This window comes from Megascapheus bottae, chromosome 3, assembly GCF_031878675.1.
Source record: "Megascapheus bottae isolate mThoBot1 chromosome 3, mThoBot2.hap1, whole genome shotgun sequence".
In the NCBI taxonomy this organism is placed as follows: domain Eukaryota; kingdom Metazoa; phylum Chordata; class Mammalia; order Rodentia; family Geomyidae; genus Megascapheus; species Megascapheus bottae.
In genome coordinates, this window is record NC_143511.1 from 1,991,688 (window position 1) to 2,015,961 (window position 24,274).

General features: G+C 42.3%; 1 protein-coding gene across 1 annotated transcript in view; it reads left to right on the forward strand.

Annotated features, from left to right (window-relative positions):
• Positions 1-15,414: 15,414 nt before the first annotated feature.
• The window catches only part of Slc28a3 (solute carrier family 28 member 3), a 60,351-nt gene continuing 51,491 nt past the window's right edge, over positions 15,415-24,274 (forward strand). The window contains exon 1 of the mRNA XM_090329455.1: positions 15,415-15,490. Coding sequence (XP_090185581.1) covers positions 15,422-15,490 — 69 coding nt within the window. The 5' untranslated portion in view covers positions 15,415-15,421. The remainder of the gene's footprint in view (positions 15,491-24,274) is intronic.

Below are 24,274 nucleotides of genomic sequence, written 5' to 3' on the forward strand. Positions count from 1 at the left end.
ACTGAGCAGAAAATTCTCTTCAAAAATGAGAAGCTTGGGCTGACTGTCCAGGCTCACACCTGTTGTCCCAGTCACTTGGGAGGCTGAGAATGCGAGGACCTCCACTTGAGGCCAGGTTGCTCAGTAGCCTGCCGTCCCTAGTTAGGTAGGAGATGACGACTGGGAGAATTCTGGCTCCAAGTCAGCTCAGACAGGAAAGTCCAGGAGACTGCATTTTCTTAGACAAAAGCTACATGAGGCAGCAACCATCTGTGATTCCAGCAATAACTAGAAACCCAGGGTAGACAGATCAGGGCTTAGGTACCCAGAGGAAGCCAGATCCTATCCTAAAACTGACTTGTAAAAATCAGGGCTGGGAGTATGGCTCAGAATTTGGAGCACAGAGCTCCAAATTCAAACCTTAGATGACCGTGTGTGTGTGTGTGTGTGTGTGTGTGTGTACACATATACACCATATATATACCATATACCATATATATAATGTGATGTGCATTATATATGTTGTACATATATCATATATGGTACATATATATGTGTGGTGTGTATATATTCTGTTTATATATTATATATGGTATATATATTATGTGTATTTTATGTATTGTATATGGTATGCATATATCTATGTAAATGTGCTATATATCTCATATTGTATATGTGATGTATAGATATACATATACCTATGTCTATGAGAAAGTCTCATGCCCACGGACTTGGCTGGAGAGGCCAACAGCACAAACTCTGCCTTGTCTGCATGGATCTGAGTTGGGCCGCGAGGAAAACTAACAGATGCATCCACATGTACCCATCTGCTCAGCTGTGAACTGGAGTAAGAGGCAGTAATGAATGCTTTTGTGAGGACTTGAGAGGACTTGGCATATCAATTGCCAACCACATCACAGAAGTGTTTGCTTCATGGACTATGCCTTCCAGGCCTCAGTGTGCACTTGGCACTAGTCTACTTCAAGGCAGACTCTACAGACTCTATGCTAGACACTAGTGTAGAATGCATTGTTTCCATAGGATTGATTAGAAATGTCTTTCTTCTAGTTCATTATTTGGTACAAAAAGCTTATTGGGGAGAGGGGTGGTGGTACTGGGGTTGAAGACAGGACTGTATGTTTGCCAGATAAGCGTTCTATCACCAAGCCATAATTTCAGTCTTCATCTCTGGACTTTTTGCTCAAGGCCACTAATACACTCCCACTTAAGTCACAGTTCCATTTCTGCCCTTTTTTTGGTGGTTAACTGGAGGTAAGAGTCTCATGGACTTTCTTACAATAGCTAGCTTTAGACTATGATCTGCAGATAACAGCCTCCTGAATTGCTGGGATTATGGGTATGAACCACTGGTTTACCTGACTGAGTCTCACTTTTTTTTTTTGCCCCAAATCTTTTTTTCATTTTAAAAGCAAGTTTATTCTTGACATTTAAGGAAAACAATGCAAACTGCAAAATAAAAAAATATATCTGCTAGGCGCCGGGAGTTTGCCCTAGTGGTAGAGTGCTTGCCTTGCATGCACAAAGACCCGGGTTCAATTCCTCGGTACCACATACATAGAAAAAAAGCCAGAAGTGGTGCTGAGGCTCAAGTGGTAGAGCTCTAGCCTTGAGAAAGTCCAAGGACAGTGCTGAGGCCCTGAGCTGAAGCCCAGGACTGGCAAAAAAAATATGTATATATATATATATATATTCTAAATCAGAAAACATTTTAACCCAAGTCCCACTAAAAATAAGAGGCACTACATGATTTTTGGAAAAAAGTTAACAGACGCACTGTGATTGTTAAAATTACACTAAATCATAATAAGGTGGTGGCATTGGTAACTTATCACAGTAAACTTGCAACAAGTCTTGGCAGTTTTAACTTTTGCAATGTTCAAGAACATTAGAAATCATATTTTATTACCCAGTTTTGAATAATCACATTAAAAACTAATGGTTACCTTTTCAAATAGGCAAGGGTTTTTGTTTGCTCCCTTCTCCCCTCCGCTGGGAACAAACCCAGGGCTTTGGGCATGTTAAGCACGTGCACTACCTTATTTATATATGTTGGACACACATGTCCCAGGTAAATCTGGGAATCTTTCCAAACATTAATTTTCAGCTTTTTAAAGCATGGTATATGGAATTTCACCTACTGAGCAGCATTGTAACTATTTACTATTATACTAAGTAAACAGTAGACTATTTCCTTCTACCTAGGACAAACCATTGGCCTCTATTTCTATAGCCAGATTTGGATGTACCTGTTGTATGCCTCTAAAACTTATTGGTCTTCTTCACAGTACTTACTATACTGACAACTGTACATTTGTACCTGCTGTATAATAAACTCCTATTAAGTACTAGCTGAATGATTATAAATAAATATCGGCATCAGTATCTATCCCATCCAATGTTTCCTGAGGATATATCTCATAAGACATAGAATGAATCTTTCCAAACACTTTAAAAAATAAAGTCCAAATCTTTTTATTTATACATTTCTCACATAACTTAGATGACAGACATATACCACTATGTTGTGCTTTTTATTGGTTGGTTTACAAGAGGTCTTACAATTTCTTTTTAATCTTTATGTAGTTTTTTTCTTTTGACCAATCTGGTCGTGAACCATGCTCTTTTGACCTTGTCCTCTTAAGTAACTGGGATTACAGGCCCAATCTACCATACCCAGCCATGAAAGGCAAAACCCACACAGTTTTATGCATAGCACTAAGCTCTTAGTTTTTGAGGACATTATAGACTGTCAGAGGCAAAAAGGAAAGTTGATAATTGCCATCAACTGTATTTCTACCTAGCTATAGTACTACTTTCTTGTTTAGTTCTCACAGTCACAAATAGCTGAGCGGGTTGACAGTAACATGTAGCATGAGACAGTGGAAGATACAGAGGAAACCAAATGGAATGAACTCCCTGTGCAAATTTTAAATTTCTCCTTCCTCTGCTTCACCCACTTTTCCCTTGAAAACATTTGGATGGTCAGACTTGATGTGCTACAGTGTTTATTTTGTTCCTCCCATTGATCTAGGCATGACTCATTGTACACAGGAAAATATGCTGCCTTGTGTTAAATTGTGATTTACAGCTTCATCCAGCCGACAGTAAACATACAGCATGACAAGAGCTCCCCCATGTTGCTCCAAGGAAGTGGGAAGAAACCAGGAGTCTTGCCTTTGTCCCCCCCAAAAACCAGAAAGGGCCTCCTGGAGGAGGCAGCCCTGGAGACTTGAAGGTAGAGATGATTTGTTTGATGGGTTGCAGATAGAGAATGAATGGCAAGAAAAGCGTTGGGAGGCCCATGTTCCACGCACAGAAACAGCATGGACATCATGCTGTGGAAAACTCTAGCAAGATCTAGAAGCCCCGGGGAATTCTGGGTTTCTGATCATGTTAGGTGATGAAAATAATGTAGTGGGACTTTTCCCACAAGAGAAGGATGTAGGAGAACTAGAGGCAAGCAAATGCGAGGAAACTGAGGCAATAATTTAGATGAGAAGTGAGTGTGGTAACTAGGAAAGCAGTCAAGGGGTAGAGAGGGGGCCAGGATAGAGAGGAAGAAACTGCTGCTGGAACTGGTGGAGTTTAGGAGGTGAGCCTGAAGTCACAAGGACCGCTCTCCCCTGGGTTCCAGTCCAGGAAGCTGGAGAACTAGCCAAGAGAAAACAGGAATGGGAACTGCTGGAGAGCCTCTGATTTCAGCTTTAACCACACTGACTAGGAAGTGCCTGCAGGACGGCCAGGTGGATTTGTCCAGTGAGCGACTTGCAGTTGGGTGTGCCAAATCTGCTTCTGCAAGCTTCAGCATTATTTACATCCTTGCCTCATTTCTTCCCATCTTTTCACCCCTGATCTTTCTGGGGTCGTGGGGGGGGGGTCCTGGGGCCTATACTCAGGGACTGGATCTGTCTCTGAGCTTCTTTGCTCAGAAAAACAAAGCACAAGTTCAAGAACGATGCCTCGTGCTGATGGCACATGCCTGTCATTCTAGCTACTCAAGAGACTGAGTCTGAAGATCCCTGTTTAAAGTCAGCCTGGACAGACAAAAAAACCTGTGAGATTCTTATCTCCAGTTAACTACCAGAAAGCCCAAAGTGGAGCTATGGCTCAAGTACTCGAGTGCCAGCCTTGAGTGAAAAAGAGAAGTGACATGGTTCCAGGTTCTGTGTTCGAGCTCTAATAATGGCACACACACACAAAAGAGATAATAGCTGGATTTGAGCTCAGGGCTTCATGCTTATTAATGGTCCTTAACCATTTCAGCCTCAGCTTCACTACACCTCTGCCCCTGAGGTCGAGCCTTGATATGGGAACGAAGGGCAATCTTGAAAACTCAGCTATTTAAAAAAATGCAAAACAGCCGGGTGCGGTGGCTCACACCTGTAATCCTAGCTACTCAGGAGGCTGAGATCGTAGGATCACGATTCAAAGCCAGCCAGGGCACTAAAGTCCGTGAAACTCCTCTCCAATTAACCACCAGGAAACCGGAAGTGGTGCTGTGGCTCAAGGGGTAGGGCAGCAGCTTTGAGTTGAAGATCTCAAGGACAGCGCCCAGGCCCAGAGGTCAAGCCCCACAACTGACCAAATCAATCAATCAACCAATCAATGCAAAACATTGAATTATTTCAGAGGATTTTATTCATGGTCCTACCTCATTATTTTTTTTTTTGGCCAGTCCTGAGGCTTGAACTTAGAGTCTGAGCACTGTCCTTGAGCTTTCTCAAGGTTAGCACTCTACTACTTGAATCACAGCACTCCTTCCAGCTTTTTCTGTTTATGTGGTACCAAGGAATCGAACCCAGGGCTTTGTGCATGCTAGGCCAGCACTTTATCACTAGGCCACACTTCCAGCCCCACCTGATCAACTCTTAATCACAAACCCTGGTAGAGCAGGAAGACATCCTGGGATTTCATGCACAAAGGTGGTGAAACCAGAGGAACCATATGTTGGGAAATAGGAAAGGTTGTGACCAAGAGTGTGTCAAGGCTCGGGAAGCCAGCCAAGCATTCATAGACCTATAGCTGCAAGTTCCAGGGACATTTAAGGGAACAGGTCCTCAGAGTCACCAGGGGACAGAGCTGAGGAGAGACTCTCAGGTGATGAATTGTGCTGCCCCTTAACAGAATGTGTTTGACCAAATCTGAGCCGCTCCTCCCAATGCTCCCTCCATCACTTACAAGTGACCAGTAACCAGAGTTCATTCTAGAAATGAAGGTCAGATTCAAATGCCTTGGAGAGAGAGTTGAGGAAGTCCAAGAGGGGAATAGAGAAGAAAGGCCAGAGACACAGAGAAAGAATAGATATTGAGGACCTGCCTAGAAATTTGACTTTTGCTTTTCCTTTAAAGATTAGATTCTGAAGTCTGAGGGCTAGTGGCTCACATCTGTGAGCTTAGCTACTCAGGAGGCTGAGATCTGAGGATTGTGGTTCAAAACCAGCAGGCAAGAAAGGCTTGAGATCTTATCTCCAGTTTACCAGTAAAAATCCAGGACTGAAAGGGTGAACAAATGCAGCAAGGGTACTCTTTAGACAGGACGGTGAAAATGAACTCTACAATGTGTGGGTGGGGTCAGGAGGGGAAACCTGGAAAAAAGCAAGGGAAAGGGATGATATTATTCAAAAAGAAATGTACTCTTTACCCGGTTTATAAAACATAACCCCTCTGTATATCACCTTCATAATAACAATTAAAAACTTTAAGGCAGAACTGGAGTGGTGGCTCAAGTGATAGCCTACCAACTTGAACAAAAAAGCCACAGAAAAGTGTGAGGGTTTGATTTCAAGCCCTGACATGGGGGTTCGGGTTGTGGGGGGGCAGCACAAGGAAAGAATAGCAATAAAAAGAGGTGTGAAAATTATCTTGTATTTTTTTTCTTACAATTACAGGATAGAAACTACTAATGCTTCCTGAAGCCACAAGGAAAGGCCCCCTTTCTCTCTGCCCCGGAAGGGCCTCAAGCAAATGTCCTGGGACTTCAGCATTTCCTCTTCTCCTGAATCTCTTCACTAGCATCACACACACACACACACACACACACACACACACACACACACACACACTCCTTGGAGGAAGTCAGGCCTTATAGATTTCTTCGATTGAGCCTGTAAGACTTCTCTGCATTATAAAACCTTAAGATTAGAATTGTACTATGTAATCCTATAGTCTTATTATATGATCTTTCACTGATGAATTTAAAATTATATCTAGCTCTCTCCTTCGCTTTTGCACTCAAGGCTGGCACTCTACCCCTTAAGCCACACCTCCACTTCCAGCTTTTTAATGGTAAATTGGAGATTGGAGTCGCCCCAAAATTTTTTTTTTCTGCCAGGGCTGGCTTTGAACAGAGACCCTCACATCAGTCTCCTAAGTAGCTAGGAAGACAGGTGGAAGGCACAATACTTAACTGTCTGTCTGTTCATTAAATAGATTTCCACTAATGGAAACAGCAGTAAGGTCTAGGGCTTGCTCTGTCTAGCCAAGACGGCGCTTAGCAGTCACCACCCCACACATTTCCTACCCTGCTCCAGAGGTCCTGAGGTTCTTATTCTCGATTCACTTGTTAGTGACGAGCCAACAGAAAGAGGGTGAGGCTGGTCATCCTGATTCCTATTCACTTCCTGTAAGTGATACAAGCCAAGGGAAAGGTGCAGGTATGAGGAAGTCCCAGTCTTCACACACTATCCATTCTCACTCAAGTTTTCAACAGCCTCCCCCAAGTTTTCAACAGCTTTGACATGGACACGAATGATTATACCCAATGTGTAGGCTGTAAACCAACTTCCCCGCACCCCCACCCCGGGCCAGGTGTGGTAGGTTAGGTAGGTAGGTAGATACATAGATATTCTCTCCCTCTTATTCTCCTTCTCCCTCTCCCTTTCTCCTTTTCCCTATCTCCTTTTCTACCTCCCTCTCTCCCTCTCCTTCACAAAGTCTAAGAAAAGAAGGTTGTGTATCTGAAGATCTGAGAACCTGAGAGTCAGGCATTTATACCCCCGTTTAAAGACCTGAGAACCAAGAGTCTACATTTTCCTCCATAAGACATATTGCCTTCGACTCAGGATCTTTTTCTACAGGGGGATGCATTGTGATTTTTCAGCTTTCCTCTTTAAAGTCCTGTAAGCTAGAAGTCTTTCTGCCTTTCAAATACCCCTCCCTCCAAGATGGATCCAATATTTCTTTATAAGTATACTTGGGGGTAGACCCTTTTAGAAGGGATAATGAAGAGATGTATCCTTTTTAGTGCATCCTATCAGGAATCATGTAATCTTATTTGGTCCTACTTTTGACCATTTAGTTAAGGTGGTACTGGGTCTCTCCATTGGAGAGTTTATTATTCCATTTCTTTGATGAATAGTACATTTGTGGGAAAGACATTTAGTATCTATGCAAATGGCATTGTCTTCAACTCTTTCAGTTGCTACCATTCCTAACTTTTTCTAGGTGGTCACATAAAAGGATTTAAAAAAAGCCAGTATCCCAGAATTATCTTTTCCAAAAAACACCAACACTTTTATTCAGTAGCAGCTTATAGAGCTGACCATCTGAAATCACTTGGAAAAGAAATGAGTGTTTATCACAATAAAATAATCAGCACTGTGATGCCAAAGAAACAAAGTTTACAGTTTTCTGATCTTGCATTCAAACCTGACACAAGAGTAATATGTCCAATTACCCCATAGCAACAAAGCTGGCACTACTGTCACTCCTTTTTGTAGACTTGGGGGAAATGTATATATAGACTACTCTGTGCAGAGCTGTACCTATTGTGTTTTCTCTGACATGCATTATCATAATATCTGCTAATAAGAATCTGCTGGCAACAGTGAGAGGAATGAGGCAATAATCAGGAAAGCAACTCCTTTCACAATAGCCTCAAAAAAATAAAGTACCTAGGAATTAGCTTAACTAAGAATGTAAAGGACCTTTTGATGAAAACTTTAAAACCTTGAAAAAGGAAATTAAAGCAGAACTGAGGAAATGGGAAAACCTCCCATGCTCCTAGATTGGAAGAATCAACATTGTGAAAATGACAATCTTGCCAAGGGCTATCTACAAATTCAACGCAATACCCATCAATATCCCAATGGCATTCTTTAAAGAAATAGAAGAGGCAATCCAAAATTTCATATGGAATAATAAAAGACCCCATATAGCAAAAACACTTCTTAGCAGAAAGAACAGCGCTGGAGGAATTTCAATTCCAAACTTTAGACTCTATTACAGAGCTATAATTCTCAAAACAGCTTAGTACTGGTACAAGAACAGGCCTGAAGACCAATGGAATAGAACTGAGGACCCAGATACTAAACCACAAATCTATGGCCACCTAATCTTTGACAAGGGAGCCAAAAAAATAGAATGGAAGAAAGACAGCCTCTGTAACAAGTTGTGCTGGCAGAACTGATTAAGCACCTGCAGAAAACTAAAGTTGGATCCTTCTTTGTCACCCTGCACTAGAATTAACTCCAAATGGATCAAAGACCTGGAGGTAAAAGCTGACACACTGAAAATTTTACAAGAAAGAATAGGAGATACCCTAGGCCTCCTTGGCACAGGTCGAAACTTTCTTAATAAGGACCAAGAATCACAACAAATCAGAGAAAGGCTGGATAAGTGGGACTGCATTAAACTGCAGAGCTTTTGTATGGCAAAGGACATAGCTAGTAAATTAATTAGGAAGCCTACAGAGTGGGAAAAGATCTTCACCAACCAAGCAACAGACAAAGGCCTCATATCTAAAATATATCAACAACTCAAAAAATTGAATCACTCCAAAACTAATCTCCAAAGTAACAACCATCCCGTTAAAAAATGGGACAAAGACTTACAGAGAGTCTTCTCTGAAGAAGAAACAAAAATGGCCTATAGACACATGAAGAAATGCTCCACATCTCTGGTCATAAAAGAAATGCAAATCAAAACAACTCTAAGATTCCACCTCACTCCAGTTAGAATGGCCAGGATCAGGAAAACGAATAATAACAGATGCTGGAGGGGATGTGGCCAGGAGGGATCACTACTACACTGTTGATGGGAGTGCAAACTCGTTCAACCACTATGGAAAGCAGTGTGGCAGTGCCTCAAAAGGCTAAACATAGAACTCCCCTATGACCCAGCAATTCCACTACTTGGCATTTACCCAACCATCCAGAATCTAGGGCATACTAAATCCACTAGCACAACAATGTTCATTGCAGCACTATTCACCATAGCAAAGATAATGGAACCAACCCAGGTGTCCCTCAGTTGATGAGTGGATCAACAAGTTGTGGTATTTGTACACAATGGAATTCTATGCTGCTGTCAGAAAAAAACGACATTGACCCATTTGTTAGGAAATGGAAAGACTTAGAAAAAATCATATTAAGTGAAGTAAGCCAGACTCAAAGGAACTTAGGCTCAATGGTTTCCCTCATTTGTCATAATCAGTAGAAACCTTGGGCTCTACTAGCAGAAATCTGCAATAGAGCAAAATCTTGATACATAAGGCCATATAGTATGAAGCTAATTGAAAGGACCTCTAGGATATTGAAACAAAAGCCATATAACGAATGATTGTTGTCCTTAATGTACTATGTTGTCTCTCATCTCTTTTGCTGTCCCTTGGGTATCTCATATTGTTACAGTATCTTACTTTTTTATCTGATATATTGAATTTATTTGTATTTGGTTATCTGAAATTTGATAGGGAAGGGGGGAAAACCAAGACGGGTGGGGGGTCTGGGGGGGAGGGTAATGGGTACCAAGACATGTGAAAGGGTATCAATGTATGTGAATTAATGCACCTTCTATCTGGCAAATATCATGTAACCCTTTTATTAATTACAATAAAAAATATAAAAAAGAATCTGCTGGCAGACAATAATAATTCTATTAAACATGAAAAAAAATCTCTGGGAATCTTATTTTTTCACAATGGATTTCCTGGAAGGGTTTTGTAGACCCACAAGTGTTGCCAAGCCAACCCAATGTTTGTTCTCCATGCCTTTGTTAGTCTTCTTCACTTCAGTGGATTTCATATTAACCTGCCTACCAAAGTAGGTTAAGTCCTAGTAAGTCAGCTTTGGTGTCAAGAAGTTTCCTAAAGGGCCAGGCACAGCTATGCAGGAAACAGAAATTAGGAGAATTGTGGTCTACCCCAGGCAAAAACAAACAAACCAAACACCTTAGAGTCCATCTCAACTAATAAAGTTCAGTATGAAGGGATGTATCTATCATCCCAGCTATGTGGGAGGAATAGATAGGAAGAAGATGGTGTAAGGCTAGCCCAAGACAAAAATGTGAGACTTTGCTGGCACTGGTGACTCACATCGATAATCCTGGCCAGGAAAGTCTATGAGACTCTTATCTCCAAAAGTCCAGAAGTGGAGCTGAGGCTTAAAGTGGTAGAAGTCTTAAATTTGGAGAGACAGGGGAGGGGAAAGGAAAAGGAGAGGGGAAAGGAAGGGAGGGGAGGGGAGACGAGGGGAAGGAGGACAACTAAAAGGTACTGCTGGCAGATTGGCGCTGGTGTCCTATTTTGTTTTGCTGTATTGCCTTATTGTCCTGCATTCCTAAGTATGTTTACCATACAGTGCTACTTTCCTGCTAGACCCTCATTTAATTCTCCTGGCAGATATGTAAAAATATGTTAATTGGAGAGAAGAGTCTCAAGGACTTTGTTGACTTCAATCCAAGATTCTCATTTCTCCACCTCTTGAGTAGCTAGGATTACAGGCTTGAACCACCAGAGAGCAACCTGAAACTTGTTAAGTCATTGGATCATTCATTATGTTCATCTAAAACAAGCCACAGATTAGCTGAGTGTGTGTGTGTGTGTGTGTGTGTGTGTGTAGCTCAAGTTGGCCTGGAATTTACAATCTTCCTTCATTAGCTTCTGGGGTACTGAGATTACAGGTGTCTGCTATCATGAGGCCTGGCACCATTTATCTATCTATCTATCTATCTATCTACCTATCTATCTATCTATCTATCTATCTATCTATTGATTATTTATTTATGCTGGTCCTGGGCATTGTCCCTGAATATTTTTTTTGCCAGTCTTGGAATTGTAACTCAAGGCCAGAGCTCTATCCTTGAGTTTTCTCAAAGCTAGCATTCCACCACTTGAACCACAGCACCTCTTCCAGCTTTTTCTGTGTATGTGATACCAAGGAATTGAACCTAGGTCTTTGTGCATGCTAGACAAGCACTCTACCTCTAGGCCAAACTCCCAGCCCCACTGAGAATTTTTTTTTAAATCAAATCTAGCGTTTTACAACTTGAGTTATAGTTCCATTTCTGGCTTTTAGATGGTAATTTGGAAATAAGAGTCATGGATTTTTCTGTCCTGCAGATTTTGAATCTGCCTCCTGGGTAGCTAGGATTACAGGCATGAGCCATGGGTGAAGAGGAATGTTACTGTAGATACAGTGTTTGAGATGAACTTGGGCTCTTAGGTACAGTACCTAAGACTAGACACTGCTCCAGGGCCTTGCGAAAGAAAAGCTATAAAGATGAGAAAAAGTATATTTGCGTACCCAAAGTTATGGACATGGTATTGGAAATATAAATATAACTACATAGACATAAAAATTTATAACTCTATAGACATGTTATATTACATAGATTAATATGTATCTATGACATACAAGCCCTCAGCTTGATTTTAATTATGTTCTGAAATCTAAGTGCCAGTGATTATATATAGAGATTCCCTTCTTGAATACTTGTTTGTTAAACACATCATTTGAAATATGATGTAAAAAATCAATGTTAACAAATTCTTTAATAAAAAAAGAAAAGAAAAAGTATAAAGCTAGTAAAAAAAAATTATTAGCAAAGTAAATGTATTCCTCAAAAAGTAAGATGGGAGCCTGGTGCAAATGGCACACATATGTAATCCTAGCTACTCAGGAGGCTAAGGTTTGAGGATCCTAGTTTAAAGTCAGTCCAGGTAGACAAAGCTGAAAGATTTCTATCTCCAGTTAACCAGCAAACACCCAAAATGGAAAGTAACAAATGGAAGGTTCAAATGGTAGAGGGCCAGCCTTGATCAAAAAAGTTAAGGGAGAGAATCAAGCACTGAGTTCAAACCCTGGTACTAGCAGAGACGGGGGTCAGGGGGGAAGAAGGAAGGAAAGAAGGAAGGAAGGAAGGTAGGAAGGAAGGAAGGAAGGAAGGAAGGAAGGAAGGAAGGAAGGAAGGAAGGAAAGAAGGAGGGAGGGAAGAGAGAGAGGATAAGTGAGATTGGAAGCTCTGGATAACAATGAGTGCCTGAAAGCAGAGTTTGGGTTTTACCCAATGGAAGTAGGGTTCCTTGGCTCACGATCCATCCCCTAATGATTTCAGGCTGTGCAGGTGTAGAAATGCTTACAGCTCAGCAATTGATCTTCCCTGGTTTAGTCTTGATGTGGGGAGTGGGCTCCATATGGATACAGGGCCATTATCTTTCTCTTTGGCCTACCAGGTGGGCATCTTGAGTTTTAGAATGGAATCTGGTAGCTCAGGGCATTTCTTCATTCCTGTGGAATTCCTGCCTAATCTCCCTGCCCAAACCAACAATACAACTAGTTTAATGGAGAAACCTATCATTTAAATGAGTGTGGTATTACAGGTCATAATGTTCATTAGTTCTGTGAGCCCCTTAAAGTCAAGCTTCACATTCATACTATTTTATATTTTATCTGAACACTGCCTTTGCTTGGATATTGAAGGATCATGGTTGTCTATGCAATTTCCTCTGCTAAGGTTTCAATTGTCCCTTTTGCCCACTGGAGTTGGAAAAGGGGAAGAAGAAGTCTTTTACTCAACTTTGTTCCGTTTTCTTTGCACAACAATATGCTCCCAAGTATACTTACAATGTGTGTGTGTGTGTGTGTGTGTGTGTGTGTGTGTGTGTGTACTAGGACTTGAACTCAGGGCCTGGATTCAGGGCCTTTATCTTTTTTGCTCAAGGCTGACACTCTATTGCTGGAGCTGCACCTGCACTTCCAGCTTTTTTTCTGATTAGAGAATAGAGTCTCTCCGACTTTCCTTCCCCTGGCTGGCTCAAACCACAATCTTCTTAAGTAGTTAGGATTACAGGCATGAACCACCAGCACCTGCAATTTTTGTCTATAGTTAATAGACACAAAACATAATAGGTTGATGATTATTTTGGGGCTGTTCATGTAGGAGCTTTTTGGGGGTGGTCATGTGGTTGATTTGTGATTTGGGGACTCAAACACAGAACTTTACACCTACGAGGCCAGTGATATACTGACTGCTACAAGTAGGTCAGCCATTTGAGTTTCTGCAACTATAATCATAAATGCAGAATGAAGTTTTTGAATGTGTTTTGATGCTCAGGCTTGAACTCAGGGCCCAGGCACTCCCCCTAAGCATTTTTGCTCAAAGCTAGTGCTCTAGCATTTGAGCCACAGATTCCACTTTTGGTGGTGAATTGAATATAAGAGTCTCTCGAGGGCCAAGAGTGTAGCCTAGTTGGTAGCGGTGCTTGCCTAGCATGCACGAAGCCCTGGGTTCAATTTCTATGTACCACATACACAACAAAAGCTGGAAATGGCACTGTGGCTCCAGAGGCAGAATACTAGCCTTGAGCAAAAATTGTCCAAGGTCGGTGCCCAGGTCCTGAGTTCAAGCCCCAGGACAGGCAAAAAAAAAAAAAAACAGTCTTATCTCCAATTAACCTCTAAAAAATGGGAAGTGGGGCTTGGCTCAAGGGTAGGGTGGCAGCCTTGAGCTGATGAGCTCATGGACAGCACCCAGGCCAAGGTCAAGCCCCATGACCCCTTCCCCCCCTCCCCCCACACAAAATTATATGTGTCAGTCACTAGCACCAGGCAGGTTTTTTTTTCTTCCAGAAAGTAAGGATCATTTATGACCTTAAATTCGACTGAGTCTAAACTCACAGATGAATTAACATGAGGTTGCAACCCCCGGTTTCCTACAATAATTTCACAATGAACATTTCTCACATAGCAGCTTTCTATTTCTCCACCCTCTTGATCGCTGCCCTCGGACTCTCTGCCTTGGTGACTCAGTGCCAGTAATCAAGACATATTGCAATTTCGGGGAAAAACTAAAGAAAATTCTCAAGTCTCATTAATCAGTAAGAAGTGCTAAAGACCCAGGTACCTGTGGCTCTTACTTGTAATCCTAGCTACTCAGGAGGCTGAGATCTGAGGATCATGGTTCAAAGACAGCCTGGGCAGACAAATCCGTGAAACTTTGTTGTTGGTGGTCTTGGGTCTTGAACTCAGAGCCTGGGCCCTGTCCCTGAACTTTTTCACTCAAGGCTACTGTTCTACCACTTTGCCACTGTTTTTTGTTGGTTTTTTTTTTAATGATTAATTGGAGATAAGAGTCTCACAGACTTTCCTGCCCAGCTGGCTTCAAACCAGCCTTCTGAGCAGCTAGGATTACAAGCGAGACTTTTATCTCCAAAACCAGCCAAAATCAGAAGTCAAGGCATGGCTTCAATGATAGAGAACCAACCTGAGCAAAACCCAAGCATGAGCCAGAAGCTTGAGTTCAAGCCCCAAAAGTTTGGCGTGTGCACATGCACATGCGTGCACACACACACACACACACACACACACACACACACACATCTTAAACCCACTCTTGGCTCTTGGGGTATATTTTTTTTTATAAAAAACAGACAATAAGGGCTGGGGCTTGGGAGACCTGGCTCAGATGGAAGAACTCTTGCCTAGCAGGTACAAGGTCCTGAGTTCAACACCCACTAATGAGCAAGATTTTTCTCAAGGCATTGTTTGCTGTAATTAAGAGGGAGAGGAATAAATGGTTTCATTGATTTACCATGTCCCTGTATTTTACCAAGTTGTATTTTTTAAATCAACACACTCTAATATGGCATAATATAGTCTAGGGCTTTGACTTTGACTCTTTTCCTGCTGTCCAAGCGGAGGACAGAGTTGTGTTCATTGTACCTACGATGTACCTGGCATTCAGGAAATGATGGCTTGGTGAAGGACAACACTTCCTCTCCTTACCTCCCTTCTCCACCCCAGCACCTTCTCAGTCCCCAATCTGATGGACAGGAAATGAACCATTTCATAAAACACCACGGACCATGTGTCATTTTTATGTTGTGGCATTACAAAAAGTTCCCGTCCTTCCCAGGAGTGAAAACAAGCAACCAATCATCACTGGAAAGATAAACAGGTGACCAGACGGGATGTCTCTGCCCGCCCCTCTGGTCCCTCCGGCCCCACCCCGACCTGGTTTCAGCCCAAGTCATTCAGGAGATTATTTGTAGAAGTTTCCAAACTGAAGCAATGCCCAGGTCTCCACAGCAGCAGGTGGCCTGATAGCCATAGAAACCGTGTTGTGTTTTTTTTTTTCCCCAGGTAGGAGGAACTCTGGGTGAGACGCAGGCACACACTCAGAGCCAGGCCAACTTCAGAAACAGCATGGAGATGAGGAGCTCAACCACCCCTAGGACCCCAAGAACTGAGGGCTACAGCAACACTGCGTTTCAGGTGAGCAGAAGGGGCTTCTGTTAGACACAGATATGTAGAAACAAGGCAAGGGTCTTAACTAAAGCAGTAGGATTCTGGGGCCACAAGCCAGAATTTTAATAGCACACTTTAAGCCCTTGTGTGTGTGTGTGTGTGTGTGTGTGTGTGTGTGTGTGTGTGTGTGTGTTTTGGTTTAGTTCTCTTCCCCCCCCCCGCATTTGTCGCTTTCTGGGTTGACAAACCTGAAAAGTCTCTTAACAAACTGTTAATCTGGGCTTATTTTAACCTTGTGAAACAGATCTGCCTTTTCCTCCCATTTTCTCCTCCCTGGCTTTTTTGTTGCTGTTTGCTTGATTGTTTAATCTGTAGGCATCTATCCAATGAACTGAAAGAATTGGGAGAATTTAGATGCTGGATGGAGATAGTAGCTCAGGGTTTCTTTCTCTTGAATCAAGGTCACACAGCTCGGATCAGGTGTAGGCCCAGGTGCCTGCCCCAGGAAGGCTGGGTTATGCAAGCCAGTCTCATCACCTAGACTCAAACTCGCTGACTTGCTGAATGATTAATACTACTGGGCCCAGGGCCTAGAGCCCTAGAGCCAGGCGGTGCCGGGGTGTGACAGACCTGGGGATTTCTCAGAGCTTTTCTGAGCATACTTCCTTTTCTGACATTCAACACTGGAAGAGATTTGGGAGGGAAATCAGACCTTCAGCATTTAGGCTTCAGGATCTCTTCATGGGCAGAACCAGAAAAAGGTAAAGGTAAAGGGGCTTTGATCAGAGGCCTGATGTTTGCTTCTACAAGTTACTTATATTCATTTGAGCTTACCTATATTCATCTCAGCAATTATACAAGGGTGCCATTTCATAGTTTGTGAGTATCTGGAGGAAAAGATTTCCTTTACTCTCTCAGGTTCACTTCCCAAGGCCTGAGAATGAAACTGACCAAGGGCAGGCTACCAGGAAAAAGAACATACAATGTTATTAGTACTTTTCAGTGGACTGGAGCTTGAACTCAGGACTTCCTCCCTTTCCCATTTAGCTTTTTCTGCTCAAAGCTAGATAGCACTCTACCACTTGAGCCACAGTTCCCCTGACAGCTCTTTGCTGGTTAATTGAAGATAAAAGTGTCTTGAATTGGTCTGCCTGGGCTGGCTTCAAACCAGGATCTTCCTAATTTCAGCTTCCTAATAGCTAGGATTATAGGTGTGAGCCCCCACCAGTACCTGGTTTGTTATTAGCCTTTTAAATTCATACATATTGAGGTCTCAGAAAAGAATATTTTTAAAGAAAAAAATTAGTAAATTAGAAACAAATGCACTGTTTTATCAAGGAGAAATGTATTGCACAGAAATGATTAGACAAAAGAAAGGGGGGGTGCAGCTCTTGGAGCCAATAAATGGTGGGAAAGCATTAGCAAATAAATAGGGAATTAATGGAAGCTAAGAGTTAATGTATTAAGGCTTGCTCATGAGGACACCTCACGGGTGTCATCTCCACACCCTCTACCAACTGGATTGTTATCTTTTCCTTGTATGAGAGAGTTACCTATGGATGAGAAATCTATGCCCTACTTTCAGGAAAACAGAGGAAAGGCAAATCTTCTGTTTGCTTTATCTCAGTTGCTTTTAGTTCAAAATATTGTAGGAAAGAGTGCATATTCAAGGGGACATATTCTGACTCTCAACGTGTTAAATGGGGAAGGGTAGTGTTAAGTGTAGAAATTATTACTGCTCAAGAGAATGGAAGGCGGCTGGGCATTAAGTGCTGGTGGCTTGTGCCTAGAGTCCTAGCTTCTCAGGAAGCTGAAGTCTGAACATCTGGGCTCAAAGCCAGCCAGAGCAGATCAATCTGAGCGACTCTTAGCTCCACTTACCCACCAAACGACCAAATGTAGAAGTGTGCCTCAAGTAGTAGAGTGCCAGCCTTGAGGGGAAAAAGCTAATCCAGATCATGAGACATTAAATACTGCCTTAAAAGGGGGAGGGGATGGAATATAGTCAACATCAGAGAAAAAAAAATCAAAACATGTCTGCAAAGGAAAATGGTCTATGCCACCAGTAATTGTCTCTGCTCACAAGGAAGAAAACACACAACGGGGCCTCTGCTTTCTATTCCTCACTCTCTTCTATCAAAGCAACACCCTTAGACATCAGAATTCTGAGCTGGCTGTTCCAAACTGACCAAGTCCCACACTAACCACATCCTGACCAGCCACAGTGACTGGGCTGTTTCTTCCAAAGTTACTTTTCAACAAGAATTTCTGGAGAGTTGTATTTGTTCAACAGAATCATTAACTGTCCCTTAAATAGGGTCACTGCTCTTTGAAGGAATACCAATGCCAGAAGTGAACCTCTGGGTTTTGTTTTGTTTTGTTCCCTCAAGAAGCAGAACAGGCGAAACAAGCAATTACAACATAATGTCATGTTAAAGCACTCAGCATGTAAATGTGTAGTTGAAGCTGTGACAACTGGAGAGCCTGTGACAGTAACCTCAGGGTTGTACATGCTTCACTTCAGCCTAAGACAAGTCCCCACCCTATCCCCGGGCAGGCAAAGGGACCAGAGAGTCTGTGACCAAGCCCAGGACCTAAAGAGAAGAAGGGAGTAAAATCATGTGACCTCGGTGTATACCAGTGTATTGAGAGAAAATCAGTAAAAATTTACACGATCAAATAATAATTATTAATAATTTAGTGCCGGGAATGTAGCTTGGTGGTAGACTGTTTGCCTAGCATCCATGAAGCCCTGGGTTCCATTCCTCAGTACCACACGAACAGAAGAGTCTGGAAGTGGCACTGTGGCTCAAATGGTTGAGTGCTAGCCTTCAGCAAAAAGAAGCTCAGAGACAGAGCCCAGGACCTGAATTCAAGCCCCAGGATTGGCAAAAACTAATTATCATCATCATTATTATTATATTATTGTTGTTGTTGTTGTTGTTGTTTGTTCAGTATGGGGCTTGAACTCAGGGCCTTGAACTCTCACTTGATTTTTTCATTCAAGGCTGGCATTCTGCCACTTAAGCCACAATTCCACTTTTGGCTTTTTTGCTGGTTCATTGGAGATAAGAGTCACATGATTTTTTTCTTCCCAGTCTCGTGGCTTGAACTCAGGGCATGAGCACTGTCCCTGAGCTTTTGTGTTCAAGACTAGTGCTCTACCACTTGAGCCACACATCGACTTTCAGCTTCTTTTTTAACGGTTAACCAAAGAGTCTCCCAGACCATCCTGCCCGAGATACCTTAAGCTCCCAGCATCCTTAAATCTCAGGCTCGTAAGAGTTAGGACGATATGCATGTGCCGCCAGTGCCCAATTCTGCCACAAACTTTTTTTTAATATTCTTTAAACATTGTTATTATACAGTGATATGCAGAAAGGTTATTGTTTCATAAGTCAGGCAATGAGTACATTTATTTTTGGACAATATCATCCCTTCCTTCCCACTCTCCATTTTTTCCTCCTGGCCCCACTCACAAATTGTGGAGTTCATTTTCAACATAGTGTCGACTGAGTACCGCTGCAAGAAAGCTTTTCTTTTTTTAATAAGGAAGAAGAGCTCACTCTCAAATAGTAATAAAAATGTATAAGATGGGCATCCAGTGTAATATACTATGCATAGTTCTAGACACTATACTTTTCTACACTGGATTTGTATATACCACCATCACCACAAATGTCATGTATCACACTATGACATCATAACACCTGTGATATCACAACACCTTGTGACACTTCACAAAAGTGAAGATTCCAGGGTCTTGACATCTCTAACAAAGGCTTGAAGGAAGAGACACACCCAAAAGTAAAGTGGCAAAGCCAGGAATGTAGCAAAAAGAAAGTACACTGATAAAGGACTCAACAATCTGAGGTAGATGGCAGTGGAGATACCAGCTTTGGGAGATTTGGAGTGGGGAGGTCCTGGTAATGAAGGTGCTGGTGATAACTGGCAGAGTTTGGGAAGATATCTGCTGTGTACAGGATTGCCACCCCATGATTCACCATTTTATGGAGGAGGTGCAATGCCTGGGCATGAAGCCTTGTTGTGAAGGATTCCATAGTGCCTGTGCTTAGAACTGGCCTAGAGTTCTTCTGCCCCTAGAGGGAAGACCTACCTGTAAACTGACCACCAATGAAACCCAATAAGTGGCTATGGGGGGCTCTGGGGAGGAATAGAATACAAGGGTATCTCTAGGGTCTGACTGGGGGAGGGGATCTGCTTCAGCTTTCTTTGTCTACAAGCAACTTCACTCCGGGCAGCACTTACAACAGCACAACAGCTACCTCATCACCACATGGCAGTAATTTCTCAGCGCTATTGTAATCTTGTGGAGTCCCTGTCACACACAGGATGTGTTGTTGACCCGTAATGTCATTATGGCCAGGTAGAGTGACTCAATCCTATAACCTCAGCACTTTGTGCTGGGCGATATAAGGAGAGCTTCACCAAAAAAAGACAAAAGGAAAGAAAGAAAGAGAGAGAGAGAGAGAGAGAGAGAGAGAGAGAGAGAGAGAGAGAAAGAAAGGAAGGAAGGAAGGAAGGAAGGAAGGAAGGAAGGAAGGAAGGAAGGAAGGAAGGAAGGAAAAAGTCCTTATTCAGTGTGTATGTATTATTGAGTTTAACTTCAATTTTTATGTTATTGATTATTCAATGCCAACGTGTTCAAGTTTCTGCTCATTTTCTCTAATGTTATCTTTTTTTTCTACTGATTTCAAAGAGTTCTTTAAATGTCCTGAGTACAAACACTTTATGAGTTATAATTTGCAAATGTCTCCTATCACTCTATATCTTTTACCCTTAAGGGTATGTTTTGACAAAAAAATAACCAGAGTGTGGCCTCAGCAATTGTTTTTCTGTGTGTCTTATTTTAAAAACTACCCAGGATGGGGCCGGGAGTTTGGCCTAATGGTTAAAGTGCTTGCCTAGCATGCACGAAGACCCAGGTTCGATTCCTCGGTACCACGTACATAGAAAAAAAGCCGGAAGTGGTGCTGAGGCTCAAGTGGTAGAGTGCTAAGCCTTGAGAAAGTCTAAGGACAGTGCTCAGGCCCGAACCCAAGCCCAGGACTGGCTAAATAAATAAATAAATTAAAACTACCCAGGATCCAGATGCTGGTAGCTTACACCTATAATCCTAGCTAGTCAGGGAGCTGAAATCTAAGTATCACAGTTCAAAGCCAGCCTGGGGAGGAAAGTCCTTATCTCCTTTATCTCCAATTAAGAGAGTCTTATCTCCAATTAAGCACCAAACAGAAGAAAAGCTGGAAGTGGAATAGTGGCTCAAGTGGTTGAACAATAGCCTTAAGTACAAAAGTTCAGCACCCAGGCCCTGGGTTCAAGCCCCAGGACCAGCACACACACACACACACACACACACACACACACACACACACACACACACCACTGCCCTGGGATCTAGAGGCATGATTCAAGTAACAGAGGGACTACCTAGCAGGAGCAAGGCTTCAAACAGTTTAAACCCTAGTACAAAAAAAAAAAAAAAAAAAAAGCCTAGGGCCCGGAGTTTGGCCTAGTGGTAGAGTGCTTGCCTGGCATGCACAAAGACCCAGGTTCGATTCCTCAGTACCACATACATAGAAAAAAGCCAGAAGTGGTGCTGAGGCTCAAGTGGTAGAGCTCTAGCATTGAGAAAGTCCAAGGACAGTGCTCAGGCCCTGAGCTCAGGACTGGCAAAAAAAAAAAAAAGCAAAAATCATAGTAACCCCTCTTGTATTTTTTTAAAAAGCTTTGACATTGATGTATCTAGTCTCCCTGAAACAATCAGGTGTTTTCATTTCTGTGTCTGTGTCTCTGTATATGTCTGTGTGTATGGGGGGGGTGCACGGGTTTACACATGCACATCCAATGATCTCATTTTGTAAAAGAGACCATCTCTTCCCCACTTGATAAATATAAGTGTCATATGTCAATTGGGGAGCTTGTGGGAGTCCCACCTGGGATCAAATTCTACTAGAATCCAAGCACCTGTGGCTCACATCTAGAACCCCCGATACTCAGGAGCCAGCCCAGGCAAGAAAGTCTATGAGGCTCTTATCTCCAATTAACTGCTAAAAAGCCAGAAATGGAATAGTGGCTCAAGTAGTAGGGCACTTTCAGCCTTGAGCAAAAAGGCTCAGAGATAGCACCTGCACCCATCATTTGTATTGTATGTAAATACAACCAGATTGGTAATAGTTTATTCTAGAAATGTTGGGGAATAGCATGTATAAACGTGAATAAAATATTCACACTTGTAATTCTAGCTACTCAGGAGGCTGAGATCTGAGGATCATGGTTGGAAGCCAGCCCAAGATAGGAAAGTCCGTGAGACTCTTACCTCTAATTAACTACCAGAAACCCAGAAGTGGCACTGTGGCTCAAAGTGGTAGAGCTCTCGCTGTGAGTGAAAAATCTCAAGGACAGTACCCAAGCCCTGAATTCAAACCCCACAACTGACAAAAACAAACAGAAAACATGACCCTCAGTTCTTAAGCCTCTTGAGTAGCTAGATTACAGTACCCAGAAAATGTAACATTTTATCCTTCATCATTCTCCTTCCTCCAGCACCTTCAATATGTAATTCCACAGTCTTCTGCCCACAGATTCAAAGGAGAAATCAGTTGTGAACCTGAGATCTGTGGCGAGTCACTTCTGTCCTGCAGCTTCAAGCTTTTCATCACATCTGAGAGTTTCTACAACTATTTCTTCAAACACTTGTTTGCCATTTTTGTCTCCTTATTCCATCTGGAACTCTCTCTGTGCCTATGTTATATTTGATGGTGGCTCAGAGGCCTTGGGAACTTTAAATCTATTGACACTCTCTAGTTGGGTTATTATTCTCATACTTTCATTTAGGTCTTTGAACATGGCTTCCTGTAGCTTTTTGAACAGAACTAAAATAGATGATATAATGCCTCGCCTACTAAGTACAACATATAGGCTTTCTCAGGGACTTTCTGTCTAGTGGGGCCTTTCCTTTGTATGAACCATTCCTTCTCATTCCTTTGAGAACTTCTTGAAATACAATACAGCAAGCTCACAAAAAAGATTACCACACTTCCCCAGGGGCTTCTTGGTTTTTGCCATTTGTTGTGGCTTTGGTTGTTGTCGTTCTAACTAAATGAATGCTTCATCATCTGCATTCTTTTACCACATGTTATACTGACATTCCTGGGGATCTGAGTGTTTTTCATCATCAGTGGGGGTTGTGAGATTTGAACTTAGGGCGTACACTCTCCCTGAGCTAGCATTCTACCACTTTGAGCCCAAAACCACTTCCTGTTTTCTTGAAGTTAATTGCACATAAGAGTCTCACAGACTTTGAACCCAATGTGATCCTCAGATCTCAGCCTCCTGAATAGCTATGATTACAGAGCCACCTATTGCCCGCTATCCTGACAAGCATTTTATTCCCCAGATTTCCCCCTTACATTTTGGCTTTTCTTGTTAGCCTCACTACCTCAGGCACTTGCCCTGGAACTAGTACTGGGTGAGTTCTAAGAAGGGCCTTGTAAGCAAGTTTAGGATAGACCAGATAATGGCACTTAACTCGGGTTCTCTAACACCTAAATTTTAGCCCTCTATCTGGTGCTAAACTGCTAAGCTTTCATTATAGTTTCAGGATCGTTTATACAAGACTGTTCCAAATCTGGGAAGAGTTAACTAGAGCTGGAAAAAAATAAGATACCCCAGATCTTGCTGACCACGATTCATTTGTTTTATTTGAAAAAGATGCTCTGCATTGCTGTAAACCTTTCAGGTTGTTTTTTTTCCTAGGGTCTTCATGTATCTCTAGGCTCAGCTGCATCTGTCAAGAGTAGAACAGAGTTGAGGTTTGGTGTCTCACAGCTGTCATTGATGCCATTCGTTGAAAACAGAGAAAGAAGTATTAGTTATGATATTAGTAATGATAAAAGGGAAGGGAAAGGAGAGGGGGAATGGAATGATTTTGTTTTTTTTGTTTGTTTGTTTGTTTGTTTATTTTATTGCTGGTCCTGAGGTTTGAACTCAGGATCTGGGTGCTGTCCCTGAGCTTTTTTGCTCTAGGCTAGCACTTTACTACTTAAACCACAACTCCACTTCTGGCTTTCTGATGATTAATTGATGATAAAAGTCTCTCTCCTGGACTCTCTTGCTCCAGCTGGCTTTGAACCTAGATCTCAGCATTCTGAGTAGGTAGGATTATAAGCATGAGCCACTACCACCTGGCACCCATCCCTTAACTGAAAAATCAGAGTAGTAGTCCCTTCAATTAAAATTGATGTTGAATAGAGAAACTGGGCCCTGAATGCTAAATGAACTCATCAAACGACAAACAAAATAAAAGTACATGTCCTGGGATTTTAGATAGGAAAGATTATTCTGGCCATGAATTCACAAATTTCTGTGCCACAGAAGATCCCAAAAATACCTGGCCAATTTGGGACCATCTAGGACATCTAATTTTTCTCCCTACAGGACTAGGTGATTAGCCTAGAAGCATGGAGACATTTTCTTTTCTTTTTTGTCCTGGGAAAACTAAAAAAAAGAGAAAGAGAAGTCAGGCTGGTGGCTCATACCTCTAATCCTAGCTACTCAGCAAGCTGAGACCTGAGGATCTCTGTTCAAGGCCAGCCTAGACACTAACAACTATGAGACTCTAATTTCCAATTAACCACTGGAAAACTGGAAGCGGGACTGTGGCTCCAGGGGTAGGGTGGTAGCCTTGAGCTAAAGAGCTCAGGGACAGCACACAGCCCCAGAGACTAAGCCCCAGAACCCACAAAAAAGGGGGGGGGGAGGAAAAGAGAATTGGAGAAGGGGAGGAAA